At 54.7% G+C, this 22,834-nt stretch overlaps 10 protein-coding genes across 10 annotated transcripts; 4 read left to right on the top strand and 6 right to left on the bottom strand.

The window, feature by feature from the left end:
* Window positions 1–980: 980 nt before the first annotated feature.
* On the top strand, window positions 981–2,803 carry GMORB2_6036 (Major Facilitator Superfamily; the record flags this gene model as incomplete). The annotated part of the gene is made up of 2 exons (XM_035468006.1): window positions 981–1,224; window positions 1,338–2,803. The coding sequence occupies 2 exons, from the start codon at window positions 981–983 to the stop codon at window positions 2,801–2,803; spliced, it is 1,710 nt and encodes a 569-aa protein (XP_035321987.1).
* Window positions 2,804–3,280: 477 nt separating this feature from the next.
* GMORB2_6035 (histone deacetylase HOS2) lies at window positions 3,281–4,771 on the bottom strand (the record flags this gene model as incomplete). The annotated part of the gene is made up of 1 exon (XM_035468005.1): window positions 3,281–4,771. The coding sequence occupies one exon, from the start codon at window positions 4,769–4,771 to the stop codon at window positions 3,281–3,283; it is 1,491 nt and encodes a 496-aa protein (XP_035321986.1).
* A 1,494-nt stretch (window positions 4,772–6,265) lies between these two features.
* GMORB2_6034 (inhibitor of growth protein 3) lies at window positions 6,266–7,591 on the top strand (the record flags this gene model as incomplete). Its single annotated transcript, XM_035468004.1, has 1 exon — window positions 6,266–7,591. One exon carries the CDS (start codon window positions 6,266–6,268, stop codon window positions 7,589–7,591), a length of 1,326 nt encoding a protein of 441 aa, XP_035321985.1.
* Window positions 7,592–7,869: 278 nt separating this feature from the next.
* On the bottom strand, window positions 7,870–9,068 carry GMORB2_6033 (protein-histidine N-methyltransferase; the record flags this gene model as incomplete). Its single annotated transcript, XM_035468003.1, has 2 exons — window positions 7,870–8,541; window positions 8,625–9,068. The coding sequence occupies 2 exons, from the start codon at window positions 9,066–9,068 to the stop codon at window positions 7,870–7,872; spliced, it is 1,116 nt and encodes a 371-aa protein (XP_035321984.1).
* A 457-nt stretch (window positions 9,069–9,525) lies between these two features.
* GMORB2_6032 (regulatory protein) lies at window positions 9,526–10,132 on the top strand (the record flags this gene model as incomplete). The annotated part of the gene is made up of 2 exons (XM_035468002.1): window positions 9,526–9,958; window positions 10,059–10,132. The coding sequence occupies 2 exons, from the start codon at window positions 9,526–9,528 to the stop codon at window positions 10,130–10,132; spliced, it is 507 nt and encodes a 168-aa protein (XP_035321983.1).
* A 138-nt stretch (window positions 10,133–10,270) lies between these two features.
* On the bottom strand, window positions 10,271–12,712 carry GMORB2_6031 (ATP-dependent RNA helicase DHR2; the record flags this gene model as incomplete). Its single annotated transcript, XM_035468001.1, has 1 exon — window positions 10,271–12,712. The coding sequence occupies one exon, from the start codon at window positions 12,710–12,712 to the stop codon at window positions 10,271–10,273; it is 2,442 nt and encodes an 813-aa protein (XP_035321982.1).
* Window positions 12,713–13,405: 693 nt separating this feature from the next.
* GMORB2_6030 (protein transport protein SEC9) lies at window positions 13,406–14,726 on the bottom strand (the record flags this gene model as incomplete). Its single annotated transcript, XM_035468000.1, has 2 exons — window positions 13,406–13,465; window positions 13,524–14,726. The coding sequence occupies 2 exons, from the start codon at window positions 14,724–14,726 to the stop codon at window positions 13,406–13,408; spliced, it is 1,263 nt and encodes a 420-aa protein (XP_035321981.1).
* Window positions 14,727–15,956: 1,230 nt separating this feature from the next.
* On the bottom strand, window positions 15,957–16,867 carry GMORB2_6029 (RNA-binding protein PNO1; the record flags this gene model as incomplete). The annotated part of the gene is made up of 3 exons (XM_035467999.1): window positions 15,957–16,514; window positions 16,578–16,729; window positions 16,792–16,867. The coding sequence occupies 3 exons, from the start codon at window positions 16,865–16,867 to the stop codon at window positions 15,957–15,959; spliced, it is 786 nt and encodes a 261-aa protein (XP_035321980.1).
* A 495-nt stretch (window positions 16,868–17,362) lies between these two features.
* GMORB2_6028 (mitochondrial distribution and morphology protein 31) lies at window positions 17,363–19,682 on the top strand (the record flags this gene model as incomplete). The annotated part of the gene is made up of 3 exons (XM_035467998.1): window positions 17,363–17,502; window positions 17,693–18,129; window positions 18,193–19,682. 3 exons carry the CDS (start codon window positions 17,363–17,365, stop codon window positions 19,680–19,682), a joined length of 2,067 nt encoding a protein of 688 aa, XP_035321979.1.
* A 1,116-nt stretch (window positions 19,683–20,798) lies between these two features.
* GMORB2_6027 (translation initiation factor 3 subunit J) lies at window positions 20,799–21,759 on the bottom strand (the record flags this gene model as incomplete). The annotated part of the gene is made up of 2 exons (XM_035467997.1): window positions 20,799–21,536; window positions 21,643–21,759. 2 exons carry the CDS (start codon window positions 21,757–21,759, stop codon window positions 20,799–20,801), a joined length of 855 nt encoding a protein of 284 aa, XP_035321978.1.
* Window positions 21,760–22,834: the final 1,075 nt, after the last annotated feature.

The following is a 22,834-nucleotide window of genomic DNA, read 5'->3' as shown; positions in this document are numbered from 1 at the left end:
GGGGGGGGGGGAGGAGACCCTTTAGAAAACTGCGAGAGTCTCGAGAGTAGCGAGGTCGGAAATGAGAAATACCGGTATGGATATGCAGGAGGAAATAGTAGAGAGGCAAAAACACGAGAAAAAGTTTTTTTCTTCCTTCTCCGTCCATGCATGTCCGTCATGGTACCGCGGACGGCTCAGTTGAGACATGAGCTCATAAGGTGGTCTCAAGAGGGACACAGTGTGGCATTACAGTAATTCTCCAATCAAGATGATCAATTGAGATCTGGCGTTTCTCACAGGCGTATATCAGAGTGAACGAACCACATGTCCGAAGAAGAGATCAGATGGGGAAGGGAGAGAGAAAGAGAGAAGCATTTCCAAAAAAAAAAAAAAAAAAAAAAGGTTCGAACATGGGTCACTACTACATGGGCGCACCAGGTTATACAGCATTTCTTTTTCTTCCCTTCTTTCTTCTCCTCTTCTTTCCCTGTATCATCGTAACAMCCCCAMCCCCACCCCCCCCCCCGCCGATAGGATAGCGCTATCCACTTTTCCCGCCATCTCTAGACTCTCTTTTTTCTTCTTTTTTTTTCTCTTCTGTCTTGGCCTCGGATCTTCTGTCTCTCTTCTTGTTCCCCGCGTACTGCAATCTGCATCAGTACCTTGGTATTGCTAGGTACCTGTAGTATTAATAAATACCACTCACTACTCGTACAGTATAGTAGGATGTATGCAGCTCCCATGACAACATGATGGCATAAATTCCGTCACCCACCATGCGGTAAACCTATTTTCCCCTCACTCACACGATCAATTCTGTGATCCTTCCTCAGCCCTTCATTCCGCCGTGTCCGGCTGCAGTGCCGCACTTCATCGTCGTCAAAACCTCCAACCACCCATCATCACATATCCTCCAACGTCATTATTATCTTATGAGGCTGTAGTTGGTAGACGCAGCAACAGCAGCAGCAGCAGCAGCAGCAGCAGCAGCAGCAGCAATGTCTTTCCATCGAGTCGCCAGCATCGAAACACTCACAGACCATCATGTCCGCCGAGCCAGCGATGCCGGCCACCGTCCGCGACGACTGAGCTTCAACCCTCTCCCTCAGCCGTGGGACCCGTCGCAGCCCGAGCTGGGTAAGGCGACTGATGTCCGAGACCACGCTCCGGTGCTAGCTCCGCCTGCCTTTGTTGAGAGCGATGCCGTCGGTGCGTTCGAGGTGCCGGTATGGAAGAGGATAGGTAAGTACTCTCTCTCTCTCTCTCTCTCTATCCATCTATCCATCTACGAGCCCTGTCTGTGTTACGTGCGGAGTAGTGAGTGATATTGACCTCGCTCTGCGTGTCACGAACAGCACAAATCGCCGCCGCCGTAACGTGGTGCCTCTTCGCCGCAGGTATAGTCTTCGGCTACGCGGCCATCAAGCCGGTCCTGAAGCGGGAGGGGGCATATCGCGACCAGTGTCCCGGAGACGACAACAGCACCTGCGTCGAGATCCACCTCAACCTCATGTTCACCGTGGCCGCCGTCGGCACCAACGTAGCCGCCCTCCCCGTGGGCGCCATCCTCGACCGCTTCGGCCCCCGCGTCTGCGGCCTGGTGGGCAGCGTCTTCCTCGCCTCGGGCGCCCTCCTCCTATCGTACGCCCAGCACCTGGCGTTTGACGGCTTCCTGCTGGGGTACCTGCTCCTCGCCCTGGGCGGGCCCTTCACCTTCATCTCGTCCTTCCAGCTGTCCAACGCCTTCCCCCGGCAGTCGGGCCTGATCCTGGCCCTGCTGACGGGCGCCTTCGACTCTTCGAGCGCGATATTCCTAATCTACCGGCTCGTGTACGACGCCACCCGCGGCGCGTTCGACCACCACCGCTTCTTCCTCGTCTACCTCGTCGTGCCGGCCTTTGTGGTCGTCGCCCAGGTCACGCTCATGCCGGCCAAGTCTTACAAGACGGTCGGGGAGCTGGTCGACATGGTCGAGGAGGTGCAGCACCACTCTTCCTCGGCATACGACGATCAGGTCAACGAGGAGACGGCGCTCCTGCAGGATGAGCGGCGGCAGCAGCACCAGCAGCACCAGCAGCGTCAGCGCAGGTTCAACGACGAGGCCACCGTGATTGACGAGATCGAGTCCCTGCTCGGATCCACCAGGGGAGACGAGCAGCTCGACGCCGAGGAGCGCAAGAACGTCACCTCTGGAGTGTGGGGCATCATGCACGACAAGACGGTCGTCGAGCAGGTCACCTCGCCCTGGTTCATCCTCATCTGCCTGTTCACCGTCGTGCAGATGACGCGCATAAACTACTTCGTCGCCACCATCTACCCGCAGTACGAGTCCCTCCTGGGCGACGGCGAGTTGGCCGCGCAGGTGAACACCTTCTTCGACGTGGCCCTGCCTGTGGGTGGGCTCGTCGCCATCCCCCTCATCGGCATCGTGCTCGACAACACGTCTACCGTGACGGTGCTGTCCGCCCTGGTCAGCTTCGCCGCCGTCATCGGCGTCCTCGGCGTCCTGCCGTACGTGTGGGCCGCCTACGCCAACATCCTCCTCTTCGTCGTCTACCGCCCCTTTTACTACACCGCCGTCTCCGACTACACCGCCAAGGTCTTTGGCTTCCGCACCTTTGGCACCGTCTACGGCCTCATCATCTGCCTCTCCGGCCTGCTCAACCTCTCCCAGTCCGCCCTCGACCTCCTCTTCCACAACACCTTCCGCGGGGATCCCGTCCCGGTCAACCTCATGCTTCTCACCCTGGGTCTCGTCATCGGCACTACCCTCGTCGCCTTCGTCTCCGTCCAACTGCGTAGGATCCACTCGCGGGCTTGATCATCTTCTATTCCATCTGTCTCTCTTCATGGCGTTATATTAAAGGAGTGCAAAAGAAAGAAAGGAAATTGGATATTGCTTTGTTTTTTTTCTTCTTCAAGAAAGTGGTTTTCTAATTTTATATTTGAATATATATATATATATATATATATATATATACATATGTATATGTGTGTGTGTATGTATGCATGTATGCATTTGTCCTTGAGGGTATGAATCTTTTTTCTCGTTCTTGGACACTCGTGTATACTGTGCATTCTCATACAAGTCAATTCATCAAATATTATTTCAAACCATCTCGTCCAGTCATGATTGGTTTGTTTCTAGAACCTCCAATGGTTGAGTAGAGTGTCGATGCAGGTGCTTTCATCCAAGCTCGTTTCCGCCACTACTAGTAGTATGGGAGTCCTTGCTCCGAGAAAAGAGCAGAGCACAAAAAAAAATACAATTTGTTGGCTTCAATATCAAGAGGAAAACTTAAAACTCCATGGGTGTCCCGACGGCGGCCTCGCGCACGCGTCGAATTTCGTCCCTCTTCTCCTCCTTCTCCTCCTTCAGCCTCTCCTCGACATCGTCCCGTATACCGGCCAGGTCGGGAGGTATGATCTGAAACTGGACGCTGGGGGCGGCCTGCACGTACCGCAGCTGCTCCGTGACGTGCTGGACAATGTCCTGTAGGCGCTTCTGGGTGTTTCTGTTCTGACGGGGTTCGCCCAGGGTCTGCTCGAGGGTGGGGAAGAGGGTGTCGTGGCGGAAGTGGTCCCTCCAGGGGGCATGCAGGGGCAGGATGGGGTCGAGCTTGGCGCTGTGGTTGATGGCGATGCTGGTCTCGTAGGTCCAGGCGCGGGCGACGTTGCGGGGCGTGTAGCCGCCGCCGCCGAAGAGGATGAGGGGTATGTTCATCCGCTTGCAGAAGGCGACGCAGGCGCCGTGGCCCTGGACCTGCAGGTTGAAGCGGCCGAGACGGTCGCCGGCCAGGGAGTCGGCGCCGCACTGGAGGGCGATGGCGCCCGGGCGGAACTTCTCGACGATTTTGCCGACGACCGTGTTGAAGAGGTTGTCGTACTGCTCGTCGGTGATGCCATCATTGAGGGGGACGTTGAAGGCGTGGTGCGACCCGGGGTTGTGCTCCGACTTGGGGCCGTTGTCGTCGAGGGACCCCGTGCCCGGGAAGAAGTTGTTGGGGTCGTACTTGTGGAACGACACCGTCATGACGCGGTCCGTCGAGAAGAAGGCCTCCTCCACGCCATCGCCGTGGTGCACGTCAATGTCCAGGTACAGCACGCGCGGATAGTACCGCAGCAGCTGCAGGATCGCGATGACGATGTCGTTGATGTAGCAGAACCCCGACGCCTCGGCTTTTTTGGCGTGGTGCAGCCCGCCGCCCCAGGCGACGGCGATGTCCGACTGCTTGGAGCAGATCTTGCGCGCCGCATCCAGCGCGCCGCCCGCCGATAACGAGCAGTAGTCGTACAGACCGTCGAAGAGCGGGCAGTCGGATCCGCCCAGGTTGAACTTGAGGTCCAGGGTCGAGTTCTCCAGATCGCGCGGCACCGGCTCTGGCAGCACCGTGCCGAGGAAGTCGAGGTAGTCGGTCGAGTGGAACGATGCCAGCTCCTCGTACGTGGCAGCGCGCGAGATGTAGTTGTCCATGGCAAACGACATGCCGTACGAGTAAATGAGACTCTTGGACAGGGTCAGCCGCCACGGCTTCATGGGGTGCGTCTGGCCAAAGTGGTGCTTTTCCATCTCCGGGTTGCAATGGAACGACACATTGTATCCCTTGGGTCGAGTCACGCCCGCCTTCTCGGCGTAGCGCTGGCACTTGGCAAAGAACTTGGCGTCGTCCATCTCGCCCGCCAGCCCCAGCGGGCTATACTCCTCGACAATCTCATTGCGGTCAATGTCTGGCTTGTGAGGCATGTAGTTAGGCTTTGGCGCCCGATACCTGTACGCGTCGGCGTCCATGATAGAGGCGCGACGCCCTTTACCAAGGAACCAGTATTAGATAGGTTTGCTATGGATCGGCCTGTTCGCTTCCTCTCTCTCAAGATGCGCCGGTTGAGTCGGGACCCGTCGCTAGTGAGATTTGTGTGATGATGAGGGACCCGGCGGCTGAGGAATACGTGGGAGACAGGTCGTGAGGGTGAATATGGCCTTGATAATAGTGACGTGGAAACCTTGTGTCGGTAATTAATGTATTGCGACAGTGACGGAATGCTAGGTCGTTGAGTGTGAGGGAGGTAGTGAGAGTTGAAAGAGATGTGTGTTTATGTCGATCCTGAGAAACGGGTAGACATGGGATACTCGTACATTCTATTATTACCACTCATGGACCAAAAAAAAAAGGGGAAAAAAAGGGAAAAAAGTACGTACAGATTTACAAAGCACACGGTACCAAAGTACGGAGGGACGGGGATACGCTAACCGTCTTCAACCTTTAGATGATTGATGACTGATGACTGATGACTGATGATTTGCCCGTGAAAACGACCAAATGGAGAGAAGGAGCGATGCAAAGACCCGGCAAAACGAATGTAGAAAGCGGTCAAACCCTCAGAAGCAACCTCTTTAGCCTTCAGCTTCCTTATCATCGTCATCACCACTCAAACCCTTACCTTGACCTGGTATCTGTATCGCTCTTGACATCTCGTCAACGGCATCATCTCCCGGGCCCCTGCTACCAGCTGTCAGAGCAGGCATTAACCCCTCCCAGCCAGACAGAGCCTTCACGCCACCAGGGCCAAGCCAGAGAGACCACTTTTTGCACTACCTAACACATAGCAATACGAGTACGGAGTATTACCGATACTCTGTATTACTCTTATCCACAGAATCGAGGTGAGCCGCGTCAATTCATCGAGTCACCCTCTTGTCTGCGCTCCTCCCGTGTCTATTTTCCTGGATTTTCTTCTACACAGCATACATGTCTGTTGCCATTACATACTGCCTTCCCCCTTGCATCCCACATATACGCCTCTCTTGACCCCTCTACTCCTGTGTCTTTTCCTTGGCGCACAGGGCTGGCTCGAGAGCGCAGCGAGTTCCAAGGCGGGGTCATTGCCTCTGCATAATAATGCGAGTAGTACTACGAGTAGTATTACTGCTCCATACTCCGCAGGGCCTCACCTCTAGCTGGCTTTCTTGGCTGGCCCTGTTTATGTCAACGACAGCAGCCAATTAACCCTGGCGATTCAACACGCTGCGGGGACTTGGTCTCTTTTTTTTTGTCCAGCTATCAACCACCCACACACCTCTTCACATCTTTGAGCATCGTTCCTGTCGTCTTTCTATCTACGCGCTTCCTCGCCTTCATCCACTCCCCACCCTTTGTGGGCTGGTTGGTCGAAGAGAACCGAGCAAACAAAACGCGGTCCAACGCGGTAACCTGTGTTGTTCCTCTGACGACCCTTGCATTCGACGGCATACTATCGAAGGGAAGACGCCATATTAATAACCATTATGCCTAGGGACGACTTGTCCATTGACTTTGTCAGGGGGATGCCCCAGGTTGAGAGTGTTGACCCCGGGGTCATCCTCGATGACTGGATCAACCGGGTACAGAATCTCCCCGAGGAGATTCGCTTCGTCCACGAGGAAATCACCGAAAAGGATCGCCAGTTCAACGAGTGCACGCGCATCATCGATGATCGCGATGCCAAGATCCAAAAATGGATCAAGACAAACGGCAGCCACGAGCCGAATCCAAAGGAAGATACGCTCCGCGCCCAGATCCGAGAGAATTTTGCCCGTGCCGATGAGATACAGAGGGACAAGATTGCCCTGACCCAGAAGCTTTCCCTTGTCATGGACAAGCATCTCCGGGCTCTCGACATACAGATTAAGGGACTCTACGACCGCAGCGAGCCTGGCTTCAACAACCCCGACGAGATACCCTCGCTGGTCCGCCCCAGCGCCGCCAACGTCGCGGCCCCGGCCGTCCAGCCGATAAGCACGGCGAGCACCATCAGCGTCAGCGGCCCTGCCGCCGCCGCCGGCCCTCCCGTCACCTCGTCGAATCCGACCCTCGCCCGTCTCCCCAGCCACGCCCAAGTGCGCAACGCACAGAACCAACAGAACACACAGCAGCATCATGCCTCGTCGGCGCCTGCCACCCCCGCAGTCAGCATGATTGTCAACCGCCAACAGCGGGAGAACTCGGCAGGGCCGGCATCGAAGCGGGGAGGACGTGCAGGCTCGGGACTCAACCCCGTCTTGTCCACATCCAGCGGCCTGGCAAGGCACTCGTCGCTGGGGCCTGGCACACCCAAAGGTGTTGCCTCTCCTAGTCCGAGTGGCGTCGTCAGAGCAGGTAGTGCCGGCCCTAGGGCCACGTCGGTCAAGGGAACCGCGGGCCCCGGGTCGAGGCGCGGGACACCCTCTAGCACCGGGCGCAAGAAGCCGCCGAAGTCTTCGCTGTCGCGGGTGAAGAAAGCTTCAAACAGGAACTCGCCGGCGTCAACGGCAGATAGCGATCTGTCGGATGCCGTTAGCGGAAGCGAGAACGAGGACGTCGATGGTCGGTCGCGGGCCACACCAACAGGCGGAACTAAGGACACCGAGGGGGATGAGACCATGATGGACGTTGAGGAGGAGGAAGAGGACGGAAGCGATGACAAAAAGTACTGCTTATGCCACAATGTCAGCTACGGCGACATGGTCGCATGCGACAACGACGATTGCCCGTACGAGTGGTTCCACTGGTCATGCGTTAGTCTCAAGAGCGAGCCCAACGGGACCTGGTACTGTCCTGTCTGTGCGGAGAAGTTTGGACGCAAAACCAAGTGAGGAAGCACGACCAGCTGTATGATGAGACTGTACATTTTATGATTATTCTAGTTTAGCAAGCCCTGGATTTCGATTACGAGGACGGGTATACCTCGCGGCGTCTGAACAGGAGGTATGATTCACAAGCTTGAAAGCTCACAGGTGTCGGGTCAGAAATCGATACCACACGTCACGTTATGGTTTCCCTCATCTACATTTCACCGTGCAGAAAGTGATACGTTCATAGCTTTTCTTCTCTCTATATTCTGTTCTGCTTTGTTTCTTCCCACGGTGCCGCGTCATGTGGGCAGCGAGCATCGGACAACCCCTCGCCTCACACCCTCAGCCTCCTCGCTGAGCTGGACGACATCAGCACCCTTCTCCTGAGCAGCAGCAACGAAGTCATCCAGCGACCCCCCCACACCAAAGTACAGGCGCTTAGCGCCAACGAGGGCAGAAGCCTGGGCGTTGGCGGTACGCTCGCGTCGGAGCATGTCGAGCACGGTATCCGTGAATGCCCGCAGGGCGAAGGGAGAATAAATAGTCTCTGCACCCAGGATGAGCGTGCTGGTCCCACTGCTGCCGCTGCTGCCTGCTGTGTCATCTCCGTAGATGATCTGGACAAACTCGGGAGACCAAGAGCCCGACACGAAGGACAGCTGAATGTTGGCGGCGGCCAGGAAAGTCTGGAAGGCCTCGACGACGGGGGGGTCAAGGTCGAGTTCCCCGCCGTCTTTACCGTCGTCGCCGTCATCAGAAAAGGCCACCGACAGGGCGGGCGTCGTGGAACGGCATGAGACAGCCCAGCAGAGAATCAGGTTGGGCAGGGTGACGAGTTGCAGGACAGAAGGGTTGTAGTCGGCCAGGACAAAGCTGAGTGGGTGTGGATTGGAGTTGGCCGGTGAGCGGGAGGATATGGCCCATTGGAATATGGCGAGTGAGGGGAGAGCAGTTCCGCATCCAAGCTGGTTCTGTCAGTCAGTATGAACATGTTCCTCTCTGAGAACGAGAGAGAGAGAGAGAGAGAGAGAGTGTGTGTGTGTGTGTGTTATACCTCGATGACACGCATGGGCGATGTGGTGGATGAGATGTCCTGCGCGGCAAGAACCTTGACCAGATCGACGCTGCTCTCCCAACTCTTGAATCCACCCTCGTACACGCCCGTCTTGACATCATGCTCGCCCAGTCCCTCCACCCCCTCGCCCTCGGCCTCGGCCATCAGCTGCACGCGCACATCCCACAGCTCTCTACGGGGGATGCGCACAGGAGACGGTGAGCCGTCTATCTTTACATCTAGACTTGAGTAGGCTATCTTGGAGGGGAGCTGAGATAGCAGCGATGGGAGCGGGTGGTGGGTTGGCGGGAGCTGGGGTTTTCCTTGGACCGGGAAGGCACTGTTTGCCGCTGCCGCGGCGGCGACGGGGACAGCGGGAGCCGGAACCTCGGGAGACAGGCTCGTGTCGATGTCTTCGCCTGAGAATCCAAAGGAGAATGACATGGAGGGCTTTGTGGAGAGGACCTACTTCTTACCCTCCCTTCTGCTTGGGGTGTTGGCTCTAACTGTCGAGAAGGCAAGTTTGTGGTGGGGTCGAAAATTCGAGCGGGATGCTGGCGACTATTACCGCTTGGTGGTAATATTGCAAGGATGGATTCATGGAGGATATCTTTCCAATAACAGAGGCCTCTGATATATTCCCCTCGTCATATACATATATATATTTATATATCAACATGCAAGTACGACCGCTTTGTTCCCTCCTCTTCTCATCATCACCTGTACATGGATATACAGTACATATACTGTACATGGATACTGTACGATTTGGCCCGCCATCAACCCTCCATAATGTGTATTGGTACCTCGGGTTTTCATCCTGAAGATACACTCACTCACTCACTCACTCACCACGACTCTCGACTCAACTCATTCCGGAAAAAGGCCAAAAACAACAACGATGCACCCCTCAATAACTAGGCTAGCGGCCGCCGCTACCCCTCGGGGTCTCCGTCCCACACCCATGGCTCTTCTCCCCCCCATCCCCCTGTACCGTCGGTTACTGCGCGCCCATCGCAAGCATCTCCCCAGTGAGATGCGCCTCCTGGGAGACGAGTACATCAAGGCCGAGTTCAGGGCTCATCGCAAGGTTGACAATCCCGCACATCTGGTATGCAACTTTTCTCTTCCAAACACATCTCCTCCTCCTCCTCCTTTTTCTCTGCCTCTCTCTCTCCTTTTCTCTTACCCTTCTCCGTCCAAAGTGGACATGCTGACAAAACCGTCGCTCCAGATTGGCTTTCTCACAGAGTGGCAGCTCTACGCTCAAAAGGTGGAGGGAGACTCGTGGAAGGGCGAAAAGATTGAGGAGGGAAAGCTGCAGAAGTTGAGTGGTGAGTTTATTTTTCTCTTTCGTTCTTTATTTCTTTTTTTCCCCGAAATTTTGTCCTCCCCCCCAAAAACAGCCAGTACAGAATTACTGACCCTTTACAGATGAGCAAGTTCACCAGCTGTACGAGCTGATGCAGGCTATTCAGAATCGCGGGGAAGGGGAGTCGGAATCGTAGACCATGCTCATCATCGTTTACCATGTATACTACGCTTTGTAGAGGGAGAGAAGATCACCGTTTTCTGTAGACTAGTAGTAGTAGGTGCATTATTGCACATCATAGATCAAGATATTTATATGCTATAAGAAAGACTGGCTATCGCGTGAATGAATTGTACCGTTCCTCGTATGGTTCGAGAATCCAAGACGCCTGGATGGCGCTCACCTTCTTTCCGTAATTCTTTTGTGTATAAACGTGTTCCAGAAACATGATGGCCTCCTTCTTCTTCCCATGCAACACGCTCGACGGGTGTATCGACACTGTGTGCTTCCCCTCCGTCGTGCTGTAGCTTCCGTCTGGCTGCAGCACCGCCGTCTTGTTGGCGAAGCCCCGAAGGAAGCACTTGATCACTGCCTCAGCCCTCTCTGGTGAGATGGGCTCAAACGGCTGCGGGTCGGCCGGGGGCGCCTCGGTGAGGAGTCCATTGTTGACGCACATGCTGCGCAGCTGCCTCCGGATGCTGAGAGCGAGTTTCATATTGCGCCCGTTGATGCCCCGTTTCTTGCACCAGTCTGTGCGGTCCGCATTCTCCGACGCGTATCTCTGCATCGTCGTCAGATATGTGATGATGTCGCCCTCGCGGCGCTTGAGCTCCTTGCGCGCTTCCTCCATCTCCTCCTGCTGCTCCTCTGATTGGAGGTGCACAAACAAGTCACCGCCAGACGTGATGCACGAGATGATGTCGACGGCTTCAAGTACGCAGTCAAATTGCGGCTTGGAAGCCCAAAACAGCACGGCTGCCAGAGGTACAGGGACGGGTAGTCTTGCCATCTTCTCACCCATTGTCGTGATGGCACCCTTCTCGTCCACAGCCCCCAGGAAATGCAGGTGCAACATGGCTTTTTGCATTGCCTCGAGGTCCGGCGAATCGATCAATGGAAAGTTGAGAATGTCTTGCACGCCTCGAGCCTTCATGGTAAGCACCGCTCCAGTCACGTCGGTACGCAGAATCTCGGGTACATCAACCTCGCGAAGCCCCTTGAACCCTTCCTCGGTATATAGCCTGAAACACTTTCCCGGCCCCTCACGGCCGGCTCGACCCCTCCGCTGCACGGCTGACGACTGGGAGATGGGCTTGGGTAGCAGTGATTCCATGCCCAGCTGTGCTCGATACTTCTTGACCTTCGCCTTTCCGCCATCAACTACATACCGGACACCCGGTACCGTGACTGATGTTTCGGCAATGTTTGTCGCCAGCACCACCTTGCGCGTGAAGTGCGTCTTGGCGGGCATGAAAGCTTCTCGTTGCGCCTCGTTGGACATCTGCCCGAACAAGGGCACCACCTTGATCTTTGGCACATTAGAGGGGAGCGCTGATGCCCGCTCCTCAATCAACTTCTGGGCCTCCTCAATCCCCTCCTGGCCAACGAGGAATCCGAGAATGTCGCCGGGAAACTGCTCCTGCGTGTGAATCTTCATCACAGTATCCACAAGTGCATCAGTGATGTCTGCCACGGGCTCCCGCTCGTGGATAGTCTCGACAGGAAACTGTCGTCCCTTGATCCGAAGGACCTGAACCGCATCCTCCTGCTGGCCCGCAGGGGAAATGTCGCTGAAAAAGCCCTTGATGACATCCACATCAGCCGTCGCACTCATGATGATGACCTTGAGCGGGATACCTCCTCGTCCCTCTTTGTTGCTGGCCACAATCTGTTTAAGAAAGCCGACGAGAAGGTCGACATCCAGACTCCTCTCGTGGATCTCATCGACGATGATAGCGCTGTAGTCCCGCAGGTTGGGGTCCTGCAGAAGCTCTTGAAGCAGCATGCCCTCGGTAAGAAATTTGATTCTTGTCCCTCGAGGAACGTTGTGATCAAATCTCACGGAGTACCCCACGGCCCCTTCCTGACGACCACTGCCGTTTTTGAGCGGTGTCCCTGCCTCACGTGCCACGCGATTTGCCAATGTTGTAGCAGCCACACGGCGAGGTTGCGTGATGGCAATCATGCCGCCGACTGACACCTCTCTTCCAGACTCCAGTTTGACGCTTTGGCGTTGGCACCATGGCTCCTTATATAGGAACTGGGGCACCTGGGTACTCTTTCCTGAGCCAGTCTCACCAACAAGGAGCAGGACATCCGAATCTTGAACGGCCTTTTGGATGTCGCCACGGTTCTGTGCAATCGGAAGCTTCTGACGTTCCTTAAGAAGGCCCTTGTCATCGGTGTTTCTCTGTTCCGGTTTGCAATGCCGTTGCCAGGTTTTGGGGTCCTTCTGAGGTCTAGGCTTGACCCCCTCGTGGCTCTTCTTCTCATCGTCTTTGCTTTTCCTGTCGTCCCATTTTCGTTTAGGTGCCTGTTCCTTGACCTTGAGCTTCACCTCCTCGGCAGGATCCTTGGAAGTAGTGCCCAGGGTTGAGGTTGCCTCAGCCGACGACGGCTCAGTAGGCGGCTGAGCAGATGCAGGCGACGGCTTGGGTTTTGGGTTGGCGAGATATGCTTCCAGCGACAGAGTCTTTCCGTTGGAAAAAGTTATGATATTGGGATCTTTCTTTTCTTTCTTGCTCCGTTTCAACGGAGGCTTAGTTCGGGGGCCCATTGCTAGTATTGGATGTTGGTGTTATTTGATTATCAAGTATGAACCCACGTGAAAGTGTATGGGGAAGGAGCGCTGCATAAAAAATTTTTGCCTGGGCAGGCGCTCACGCGTCGCCTACCTTACATCAGCCAGCTATGGCAAGAGCGACCCTACACTTCGCATTTGTCATGCACCTCCCTAGAGAATGGAAAATAGAAAATAGAAATAAAGAAATAAGAGATGGAAAGAGAAGAGGGCTGGCTGCGAGGTTGGAAACCAATTTTACTACTGAGCTTGATATCAACAATAATAATCAAAGGTCTTTCCTTCCTGCTTGCTGGGATCTCCCGTAACATTTCTAATTCGTTACACACTTGATACCTAAGTTTCACATGTACTTTTCGCCTTGTTCTATAAAACGATGGGCAGAAACAGACGGATTTTAGTAGGTCTTATATAGTAGAGAGAATCATGAGAGAGACAGAATAGACAGTTTGGTGTATCCAGTTGTCAATTAAGTAAATGCTCGGATATGACTAAGCCTACATTGTATCCCAGAGAGGTTAAAAACAAGAGGACACCCAACTCCCGGGATAGAATATAAAAGTGGTTGATGATAATCCCAAATCAAAATATTGACGCTGCTGCTTCTGAATGAAAGGCCTTCCGACAGTTTCATATGTTCCAAAAACTTGAACATGCAAAGCTTTCCCTCTATTTGATACGGGCGAGGCGCTCCCTGTTCATTCTCGTCTGGTCGTCGACAGCGTCGCTCTGAAGAAAGTGTCAGTGTCCGTAAGTTCGTAATGCGTCGATGCCGTGGAAATCTTACCTTAGCAGAGATGCGCTCAATCTGTGAGTTCTGGGCGTCGACCTCTCTACCGATGGCACGGCCAACCATGTTCATCATGCGGACCTGGTTGCCGAGCTCATCGATGCCCTCGTCAATCTGGTCCTCGAGCTCGCGGGCCTCGTCGTCCTCGTCGTCAAGGTTGAACTTGCCGTAGTCCTTTTTGCCCGTCCTCTGGCGCTGCATTTGAGCGGTCGTCTGGTTGAGCTCCTTGAAGTTACCCTCCATGCGCTGGTTGGCCTGGTAGGCATCGCGGCGCGTCTCCTCACGCTGGGCGCGCTCAGCGCGGTGGCGTGCCATCACCTCATCATCGGCCCTCTGCTGACGCTGCTTGGATGTGAACGGGTTGCTGACGTGGACGGCCCACATACTGCGGTTGAGTGTCTTGAGCTCGGCGGCCCTGTCCTGCGCAATCTTGTTCTGGTTCGCCGCCATGTTGAGGTGCTGCTCCGTATTCTGAAGGCGCTCGCCCTGGGCGCCCAGACGGGCCAGCGTCGCCTGAGCGACCTCGTTGGCCTGCCTGGCCATCTGCACCGACCGGTTCACCGATCCTGCACTTTCCTGCTGCAACTTGCGCTTCTCCGCAAGGATGGCCTGGTACTCCTGCTCTTCCTCCTCCTCAGCCGTCAGCTCGCGCTGTTCCCCATAGCCTTCGTAACCGCCCGCTTCGGCGGCCGTGCCACTGCCGCTCTGCGAGTATGCTGGCGGCGGAGCTCCTTGGTCGGGCCTCTGCGCCTGACGCTGCTGCGCCCCCGCAAAGAGCGCGTCACGGTTGTCGTCGGTCTCGCTGTCCAGACGGCCCAGGCCGCCGTACCCTCCGGGGCCTCTAGCCCCGGGAGCTGGCGAGCTGTATGGGTCCTGGGCTGGGCTCTTCTCGTAGCGGTTGGACCCGTAGCCACCCCCTGATCCGTATTGGCTGGCGCTGTAGCCCGAAGGCTGGGCAGGCTGTCCACCGTACGAGCTGCCACCAGCCGGGCCTCCGGGCGGTGCGCCATGTTCAACGCCGGCCTTGGCCTTCTGATAAGGAGTCATCTTCTGGTAGTTGGGATCGGCGTACGGGTCGTTTCCTCCCTTGGCATATGGGTTGTCGGACTGCGAGGATGACGACTTCTTGCGGCCAAAGAGGGCGCCTCGGTTGGCGTCTTCGCCCTCCTCGCCCTTCTTGCCAAAGCCGAACTTCTTCATGCTGGGCGGTTGTAAGATACAGTCTGTGTCGAGTTGTTATATCCCTTGGAAATACTATCCCCGAGGGTGGATTGTGCGTGTAATGGAGGGAGCGTTCGTGTGTGCAACCCAGGATATGATGTTGCGGTGGGAGGTCGGGAGTAGATGAACCCCTTCAAGAGGGGAGGGGCTTTTTACTTGGTAGGGGCTCCAGTTCTAAATTCAGGTGTGGCGAATGCAAGCCAGGGCCCCTCCAGGCTCCCCAGACAACTCCGGCCCCCTAAGCGTTTCGCCAGACCCGCTGGCCGTGCTTCCAACTGTTCCAGGGGGCTCCCTCTAACTCCCACAAGTATTAGGCTCTAGCTTCTAGGTGAACCTCCAGGCGGCTGACACCCCCCACAACAGCCGAAGTCCACTGAAACAGCCGAAGTCCACTGAAACAGCCGCCGCACGTCTCTGGAGTCCTGTCAGACGGTGATTGTAATTTCTTGTCACGTTTAAGAAGTGCGTATGCTATGTCCCTATCCAACCTCGTGAGTCGCGACCTACCTTGAATGATTTTTTCTATTCCCGTCTTTTTTACCTCTCTTCGTACCAGTAATAGTAGAAGTCCTACTTTTGTTCAAGCATACTTACTACCGCTTCCGGTCCATATAGCGTAAGCTCGTGGACTGTGAACAGTAACGTTAGATTCTGTGGCTGTGCCGCATTGGCCTCGTACGAGTCAACGGGTGGCTCAGCATTGTCTACAGATTACATGTATCAGTACTAGAAATGGCGCGGTAGTGTATGAGTATTGATTTTTATGGAAAGTGGTCACTGGAAGAGGAGCGTTAATGCTAGTGTCGCGGAGATAACTCTACGATGATGGTACTATTATTACTTCTCGTACTGCTGGGCATTATCATATGATAGTACGATAATAGTACTGACTGTTTGTTGGTGGTGGGACCCTTGTGGCACGCAATCACAATATACTGCCCCTCTTCACCCCCACCATTCTGACTTTAACATTTTTTACATGTGTAGCATGCTGTCATGTTTTCAATTTCTGTGTTTCGTGAATGACTTTTTGTGTTGGCCATTACCGGCGATTTACTTGAAAAAACAGATGATACCAGATGGAAGAAGCAAGTGTATGTGTAAAACTCCCCACCCAAACGCCAGCGTTGGAAAAAGAACAAAGAAATAAAAAAAAAACACCTCATATCCTTCAGCTACCCATCATCATTGATAGAGTCGTCACTTTGTCTAGAAGCGCTCCTTCATGCGCGCCGACACCGTCCTGAGGTTTCCATACACCTTTCCAGGCGGCTTACCGAGAATCAGGCTGACGACCGACTCTCTGGCCATGTGGATGTTCTTAAAACCACCGAGGATGTGAATCTTGGCGTCAGCAAGGACGATTCTCGTCCTGCTGGCGTTCTCGATGGCGAACTTGGTCTTTCCATCCTTTCCGGCGATGCGACCAATAGCGCGCGACTGGCTGTCACCGTGCATAGTACGGACGTCCTTGATCTCGAACGTCTCAATGTACAGGTCGTCTAGACGGAGCAGGGCGATAGCGTCGTCGACGTCGAAGCCCAGCGTGAAGGCCTTGACAAAATCCTCGCCCTTCTGTAGAGCTCCCGAGTCGGCTGTGTGCTTGGAAGTCCTCAGCTCAACCGTCTTCCGTTTGATGTTCATGCGGCACTGAAGCTTCAAGTGCTCAACCAGCGGCGGGTAGATGGAGCTCCAGGCCTGCTTGAGGGGTGTCATGCGATGGGGCGGCACGGGGATCTTTCGTGTCTCGACTCGCGTGACAGGGTCCTTTTTTCTTCCGTGTTAGTTGAAGCACATATATGACTTATGAGACGAAGGATATAAACCCACGATATCCCTGGCGGGTGCAAACTGCGGACGACCCTCTTCATCCATCTTCATGTCCTCGTTGGTATCTTTGACGGGCTCAAGAACGGCGTCCATCTCGGACGCATCCATATTGGTTGATCCCAGGACAAAATCGGTCTGGTCATTTCCGTTGTCTAGTAGGTCATGTTAGCCCGTATGGTATGGTGGTATCTTTGTTTTTGGTCCGCCTTCATACCATCGGGCATCATCGAGTCGACTTCGATCGGAAGCGGAGCTTCCTCAGCCTGCTTCAGGGCCGTGGGAGCAGGCATGACGGATAGTTGGGAGGCCTTGGGGGGTAAGAATCTTCTTGAATTCTACTCGAAAATTTGGATGCTCCGCCGTATGGGTCGTTGTCGAGTAAAATGAAGATGCAACAATGATAAAGGAAGAAAAAGGATATCGTCAATTTTTTTTCTTCAAAAAATCGTCGACTTTCTGCCACCCGCCGACTAAAACTATTAAACTGGAGGCCCAAGTCGAAAATTTGTGGTATCTTATCAAAACTTATCTATTGGTCCAATACTCAGCCAGCAGCATCCACTTCCCGTGCGCGTCATGGGGAACTTTTTCTGTAATACAGTATACTGCATCAGCGTGGCTAAACTCTTGGTTCCTTGTCGAGTGACTCAGGAGAAATTTTACGTTTTGCATCATCAAACGCCGTCCCGACTTGTGCCTTCTTCCTTCCAGCTTCTCTTTTGGTGGCACATCTGAAAACACCCTTGGGCGCCATGGTCCGGAAACATGTCTAAAGCTACTTCGTCATGGTTGATAGCATCCGTCTTGCCGAAATCCAGCCATGCAACAACCCTTACCAAGAAGACCCTCAGCAACCCTTCATTTCGCCTCTTTTCCTCACAGCCAACACATCCTCCATCAGCAACGACTCCATATCACCTCTACTGTAATGTAAACCGGTCGTCCTCTTTCTCGGCGTTCCCACCGGGGGTCACAACCCGCGGGCGCCTTGGCGGCCTGCAACCGGTGGCCCAACGGCCATTTTCCTCTCCGTTAGCCATATTTCGGAACGACTTTTCATTCTCATCGGGAACTCTACCTACGGCACGCATCCTACGTCAGCTACGAACATATAGTAATACCTCGAAAGGCCCTACATCCAGCAAACATGTTCGGCCAAGCACACGACCAGACCAAGAAGGCGCGGAAGACCATGGACGCGATGGCGAAGGCCGGTCTCCCTCCCAGTTGAAAACTAACCTTGCCCCTGCAGAGGGCAAGCCAAGCCCGGAACCTGAAGCAGAGTCCTTGACGACGTCTATGTCCAAGTACCTTCCGCGGATACCACATCGGCCATCCAAGGAGGAGCTTCTCGCTGCTGCGACCAATTTCCGACAGAGGCTCAAAGTCCGGTTTAAGTGGATGTCTATTCGGTCCATGCGGCCGTGGAACGCCGATGAATGGGGTGCCTTCTTATCCTGGGTTATGCTGGGTCACCTGCTGTGGGTTCTGGTTGGAACGACGACTTTCTTCTCGCTCGTCATCCTATCTATAAATACCGTCCTAGCCCAAGGTGAGTAGCCCCGCCTCTGTGATAGGCCTTCTTTGTTCACAATACTAACTCGCGATATCACAGAAACCCTGGCGCGATGGATCGGTGATTACTTGACGCAGTCCGCCGGCATCACCGTAATCTTCGAGTCGGCTATCGTCCCAAAGTGGGGAGACGGCGTCATTTCCTTCCGCAACGTCTTCGTCTCACGCCGACCGGGACAGAGGGAGTCTTCTGTAAGCAAGGGGTCCACGGATGCAGCGGCTGTTGCGGCAGCACGGGAAAATGCCCACAACAACGACAATGACGACTCGATATACGAGGAGGACGACGGCAACTACACGCAGTTTGATGTGACCATCGCCACGGTCAACGTGACGCTGTCGTCCCTCAATTGGTGGAACGGCAAGGGCCTTCTCAAAGACGTCGAGGTCAAGGGCGTGCGTGGTGTCGTTGACCGGACATCGGTGCACTGGCCAAAGGAGTGGATCGACCCCTTCTCATACCGTCACACTCATCAGCCCGGAGACTTTGAAATCGAGTCGTTCAAGCTCGAGGACCTGTTGTTGACGATCCACCAGCCGTCCAACTTCCGGCCCTTCTCGGTGAGCATCTACTCGTGCGAGCTGCCGCGCCTTCGCAAGCAGTGGCTATTCTACGACTTCCTTTCAGCCAACCACATGTCTGGCTCGTACGATGGGTCTCTCTTCACCATCCACCCGAAGCAGGTCCATGGTACCGTCACGGGTTCTGGTGCATCGCACGGCTTCGGCGAGGCCGACGCGTGGAAGAAGTTTAGCCGGCTGCGCATCGACGGGCTGCAGATTGACCATCTAAACAACGGTGTCGAGGGCCCCTTTGGCTGGATCTACGAGGGCAACGTCGACATCGTGGCCGACATTGCCTTACCTGCCGAGTCGGATGAGAGCATCACAAAGGTCGTGTCTGATTTCTACGACCAACTAGAGGAGGTGGTGATCGCCAATCGCCACACATTTGTCCGCAAGGTCAACATCAACAGCAACAGCAACATCAGCAACGACGACAGCGCCAACACCAGCGACATAACAACACTAGACCTAGCGCGGTCTGGCCATCTTTCCGAAGTAATCGACGTTGATGCCGAGTATCAGCTGCAGCATCAATTGGAGCACGACCAACAGGAGCACGACCAGGATGGGGATGAAAAGGTCAATGACCACGACCGCCGTTACCTCCTCATGGACCTGAGGATTCACCTAAACGACGTCAAGGCCGCAGTCCCCCTCTTCACAAAGGACCTCACCTACGTCAACCAGGCCCTCGTCCGCCCCATTGTCGCCTACATCAACGCCAAGAAGACGTACATACCTATCACATGCCGCATCGTCAAGCGCGCGAGCGACTTTGACGGCAGCTGGACGGTCCACGACTGCGGCCTGATGAACGACATGTCAGCCGCTACGTATGACGCCTTTGCGCGAGACATTGAGGACCAGCAGAGCCGAGTGCGCAGGTTCAAGAAGGTGGGGATCTGGACACTGTCTCTTGCTATTCATGCTTTATTCATGGGAATGGCAGGCAATGTTGTCTAATACCCTTTTTTTTTTGCCATTTCTCTAACCACCCTTCTACTTTTTTTGATTTTGGTCTGTATTTCGGTTCACCACCACGGGTTCCAAGGCAGAGACACGACTTGTACAACAACGAAACAAATGATAGACGAAAGAACAACCTGCCCAACTTTCTTTTTCTTCAAAATATATCTTAGGAGCATGGCGCATGGGTTAATGGGGGTGTTTTTCTTTTACAACGGAGGAGATGGTTATGTTTTGTTCTTCTCTTTTCATTATGTTAGTACATCAGGCGTATTCTTCTTCATATCTGATTGTTCTGCATGGCGTTCGGCGGTTCATGTCAACACAACATCTTCACTCTCACAGACGACTTGGGGAGCATACATATAATTGATACCCCCATGTTTTTTTTTCATGTGTAAAAAAAGCCTTTGCGTGATGCATGCTGGAACAATGGTCGTGAGTCACGAGGTGAGATGAATCAAGAGAATGTGTGCAAGATCGATTGTGAATGTGCATTATAACCTGGGCTAGAAACTGACTCGCTCGAAATTGGTTCATGATGAACAAAATGAGGGCCTTGGAAAGCAGGAAAGACAGCAAAACAAAGCAAAAAAAAACGAGAAATCATCCCGACTCCTTTTATGTTCCTGACCGCAAATGAGCACTGCTGCGCAATATTACCGGAGGTGAAACGACCCGGTTTGTATGGCGGGAGAGCACATAAGCCCCTCTTTCTCCTTTGTCGTTGATGATTTTGCGCTCTCCCGACATGCCTCTCACTCAACGGGTCGCTTGCGCCATCTATGGCTCCCGACTCTCTAAAAGTGCAGACGACCCCGGCGTTTAGCACGTTTCCCCCGGGTATATATAGACTAAATGGGGGAGGCGAAAGGCGAGGCCCAAGTCTCGCCTACCAGCACGTGTGCATGTTGACTTGGACTTGGCCCCATTTGGAAAGGGGAGGTGAGCCCACCGAGTGTCATCCAGCCATATCCATGTAAGAGGGGAATGGATGGTGAAGGGACGGTGGGGTCTTGGAGGCAGTGCTTCGAAACAATGAAGAAAAAAGAAAAAAAGAGAAGAATCGACCTTTTGAGGGGGTGGTGAGTTTCCTTCTTCTCGTCAAGCGCTTCACATAAAGTCATCGTCGGCGTAGTCGTCGTCGTCGTAGGTGCCAATATCCTGATTGGCACGGCCGGTGACGAGGGACGTCTTGGTCTTGGCAGCCTTGCTCTTCTTGCCGCCCTTTTCGGCGGCCTTCTCGGCCTTGAGTTTCTCGTTGCTCAGCGTGGTCAGGCTGCTGGCGACTTTCTTGACCTGGTCACTGGGAAGCTCCGAAGCGAGCTGCTTGACGAAGTCCTGAAGGAAGAGGGCGTACTGGGGCTTCTTGGAGTGGGCGACGATGAGGGGACCGATGGTGTTGCGCAGCTGCTCAAACTGGGCCTTGGTGGTGGGGTTGAAGATGGACAGGGCACCAATGTTGACCGTGTTACCAGCCGAGTCCTTCGGCCCGACGGGGACGGCGACTCCGGCGGTGGGGGCCTTGCGGCCGCTCTTGATGCCCACCTCGCCGAACAGGTCGGCGGCGTGGTCGAGGTCGGCCTCCTTCTCGGCGGCGGCCATGCGCGCACGACGCTGGCTGTCGGTCTCGGCGGCGATGGCGGCGTTGGCCTGGAGTTCGGCCAGGGCCCGAGCCTCGGCTTCAGCCTCAGCTTTGGCCTTGGCAGCCTTGTTCTTCGCGATACGCTCGGCCTTGGCCTTCTTAGCGGCAGCAGCTTCGGCATCGGCCTTGGCCTTCGCCTCGGCAGCCTTGCGCTGCTTCTCGCGCTCTGCCTCGGAATCCTCGCCGGCATCCCAAGAGTCGAGGACCTAGTCATCTCCATGTCAGTCCTTGTCTTCACCTTCTTCCCTGCTCCTCCTTGTGAGGGAGGAGTCTAGTGTGGCGGGGGCGGGGGCGGGGGCAGAAAAGACTCACGTCGCCGTCATCCTCCTCATCGTCAAACTGGCGGCGGCGGACGGTGGCGGCGGCAGCCACACGGGGTGACTGGGGAGCTGAGTCGCCGGACTCGCTACCCTCCTCGTCTGCACGCATGGCACGAAAAGCGGTCAGCTAGATGCAAGGCACAGGGCGGATATACATCCCATCAATAGAAAGGCGTGTGCGGTATCCAGGGATTCGCGCAGCAGAAGAACCCCACAGTCGCGCGACATGAGAAGAAAACATGACGTATATGCCTTGATGACATGACGACTGTGTGCGCGCGTGTGCGCGTGTGCGAGTGTATATGTGTATGTGCTGTCGTCTGCTAGCCGTCCTGTTGTCGCTCGCTATTGATGGGAAAGTCTGATCTGGGGCACACAAAAAAAGATGGCTTACCCCACTGTTTCGAAGGCATGATGTCAAGACGCGGATTTCGGAGAGACGAACAGGTTTTTACTGTAGATCTCAGCGGGAAGTCGAATCGTTCGTAGAGACGTTTGACGTAGGTGAGCGTGAGCGGTGCGTTTGTGAGGGGATATGGACGTCAAAGTTTGAAAGGTGGTAAGATGGGGAGGAGAGGATGAGAGACCCGCGAGCGGAGGAGGTAGGGCGAGGGCTAATATTAATTTTCCGATCCTTTTTTATCTCCTCTAAAAACCTCTCATCGTAGTGGCAGTGGTGTGTGCCAGTGACTACAGCGGGAATAGCACATGTGATTATAACGGTGCCTGTACAGTGGAATTCAGTGCGGTAGAACGCATGGATGGCGGATGGACTGGAACTGGAGCAGACAGGCAGCAGCAGTAGGTGGCTTCTAGGGGCAAAAAAAGCGCCCCCGTTACGCCGCAGAGGCCTGGGAGATGATCAGTGCGGCGATCAACGACGGAAGAATCGATGACGGCAACCTAAAGCCTAAGGCCTGAACGGGCCTGAACGGGCCTGAACGGGCCTGAAAGGAGCCCGAAGAGAGGCCTGCCGAAGCCTGACGGTCACCTCGAGGCATCACTTCTGCACCCTCCATGACCAGACTGTCCACTGAAACTGCCATATTTCTGTTCCTTTCCCCTTTCCGTCCTCAGGAAAATCGAATCTTACGATGGATGCCCTTTTGTATGCTTGTTCATACTCGGTCAGGGCCACCGAAGCAACATGTAAATGTTGAAGGTGATGCTCCCTGCTGTTATTG

This window comes from Geosmithia morbida (genome assembly GCF_012550715.1).
Source record: "Geosmithia morbida isolate 1262 chromosome Unknown scaffold_5, whole genome shotgun sequence".
In the NCBI taxonomy this organism is placed as follows: domain Eukaryota; kingdom Fungi; phylum Ascomycota; class Sordariomycetes; order Hypocreales; family Bionectriaceae; genus Geosmithia; species Geosmithia morbida.
The sequence above is the reverse complement of the archived record's forward strand: the minus strand, read 5'-3'. Positions and strand labels throughout refer to the sequence as shown.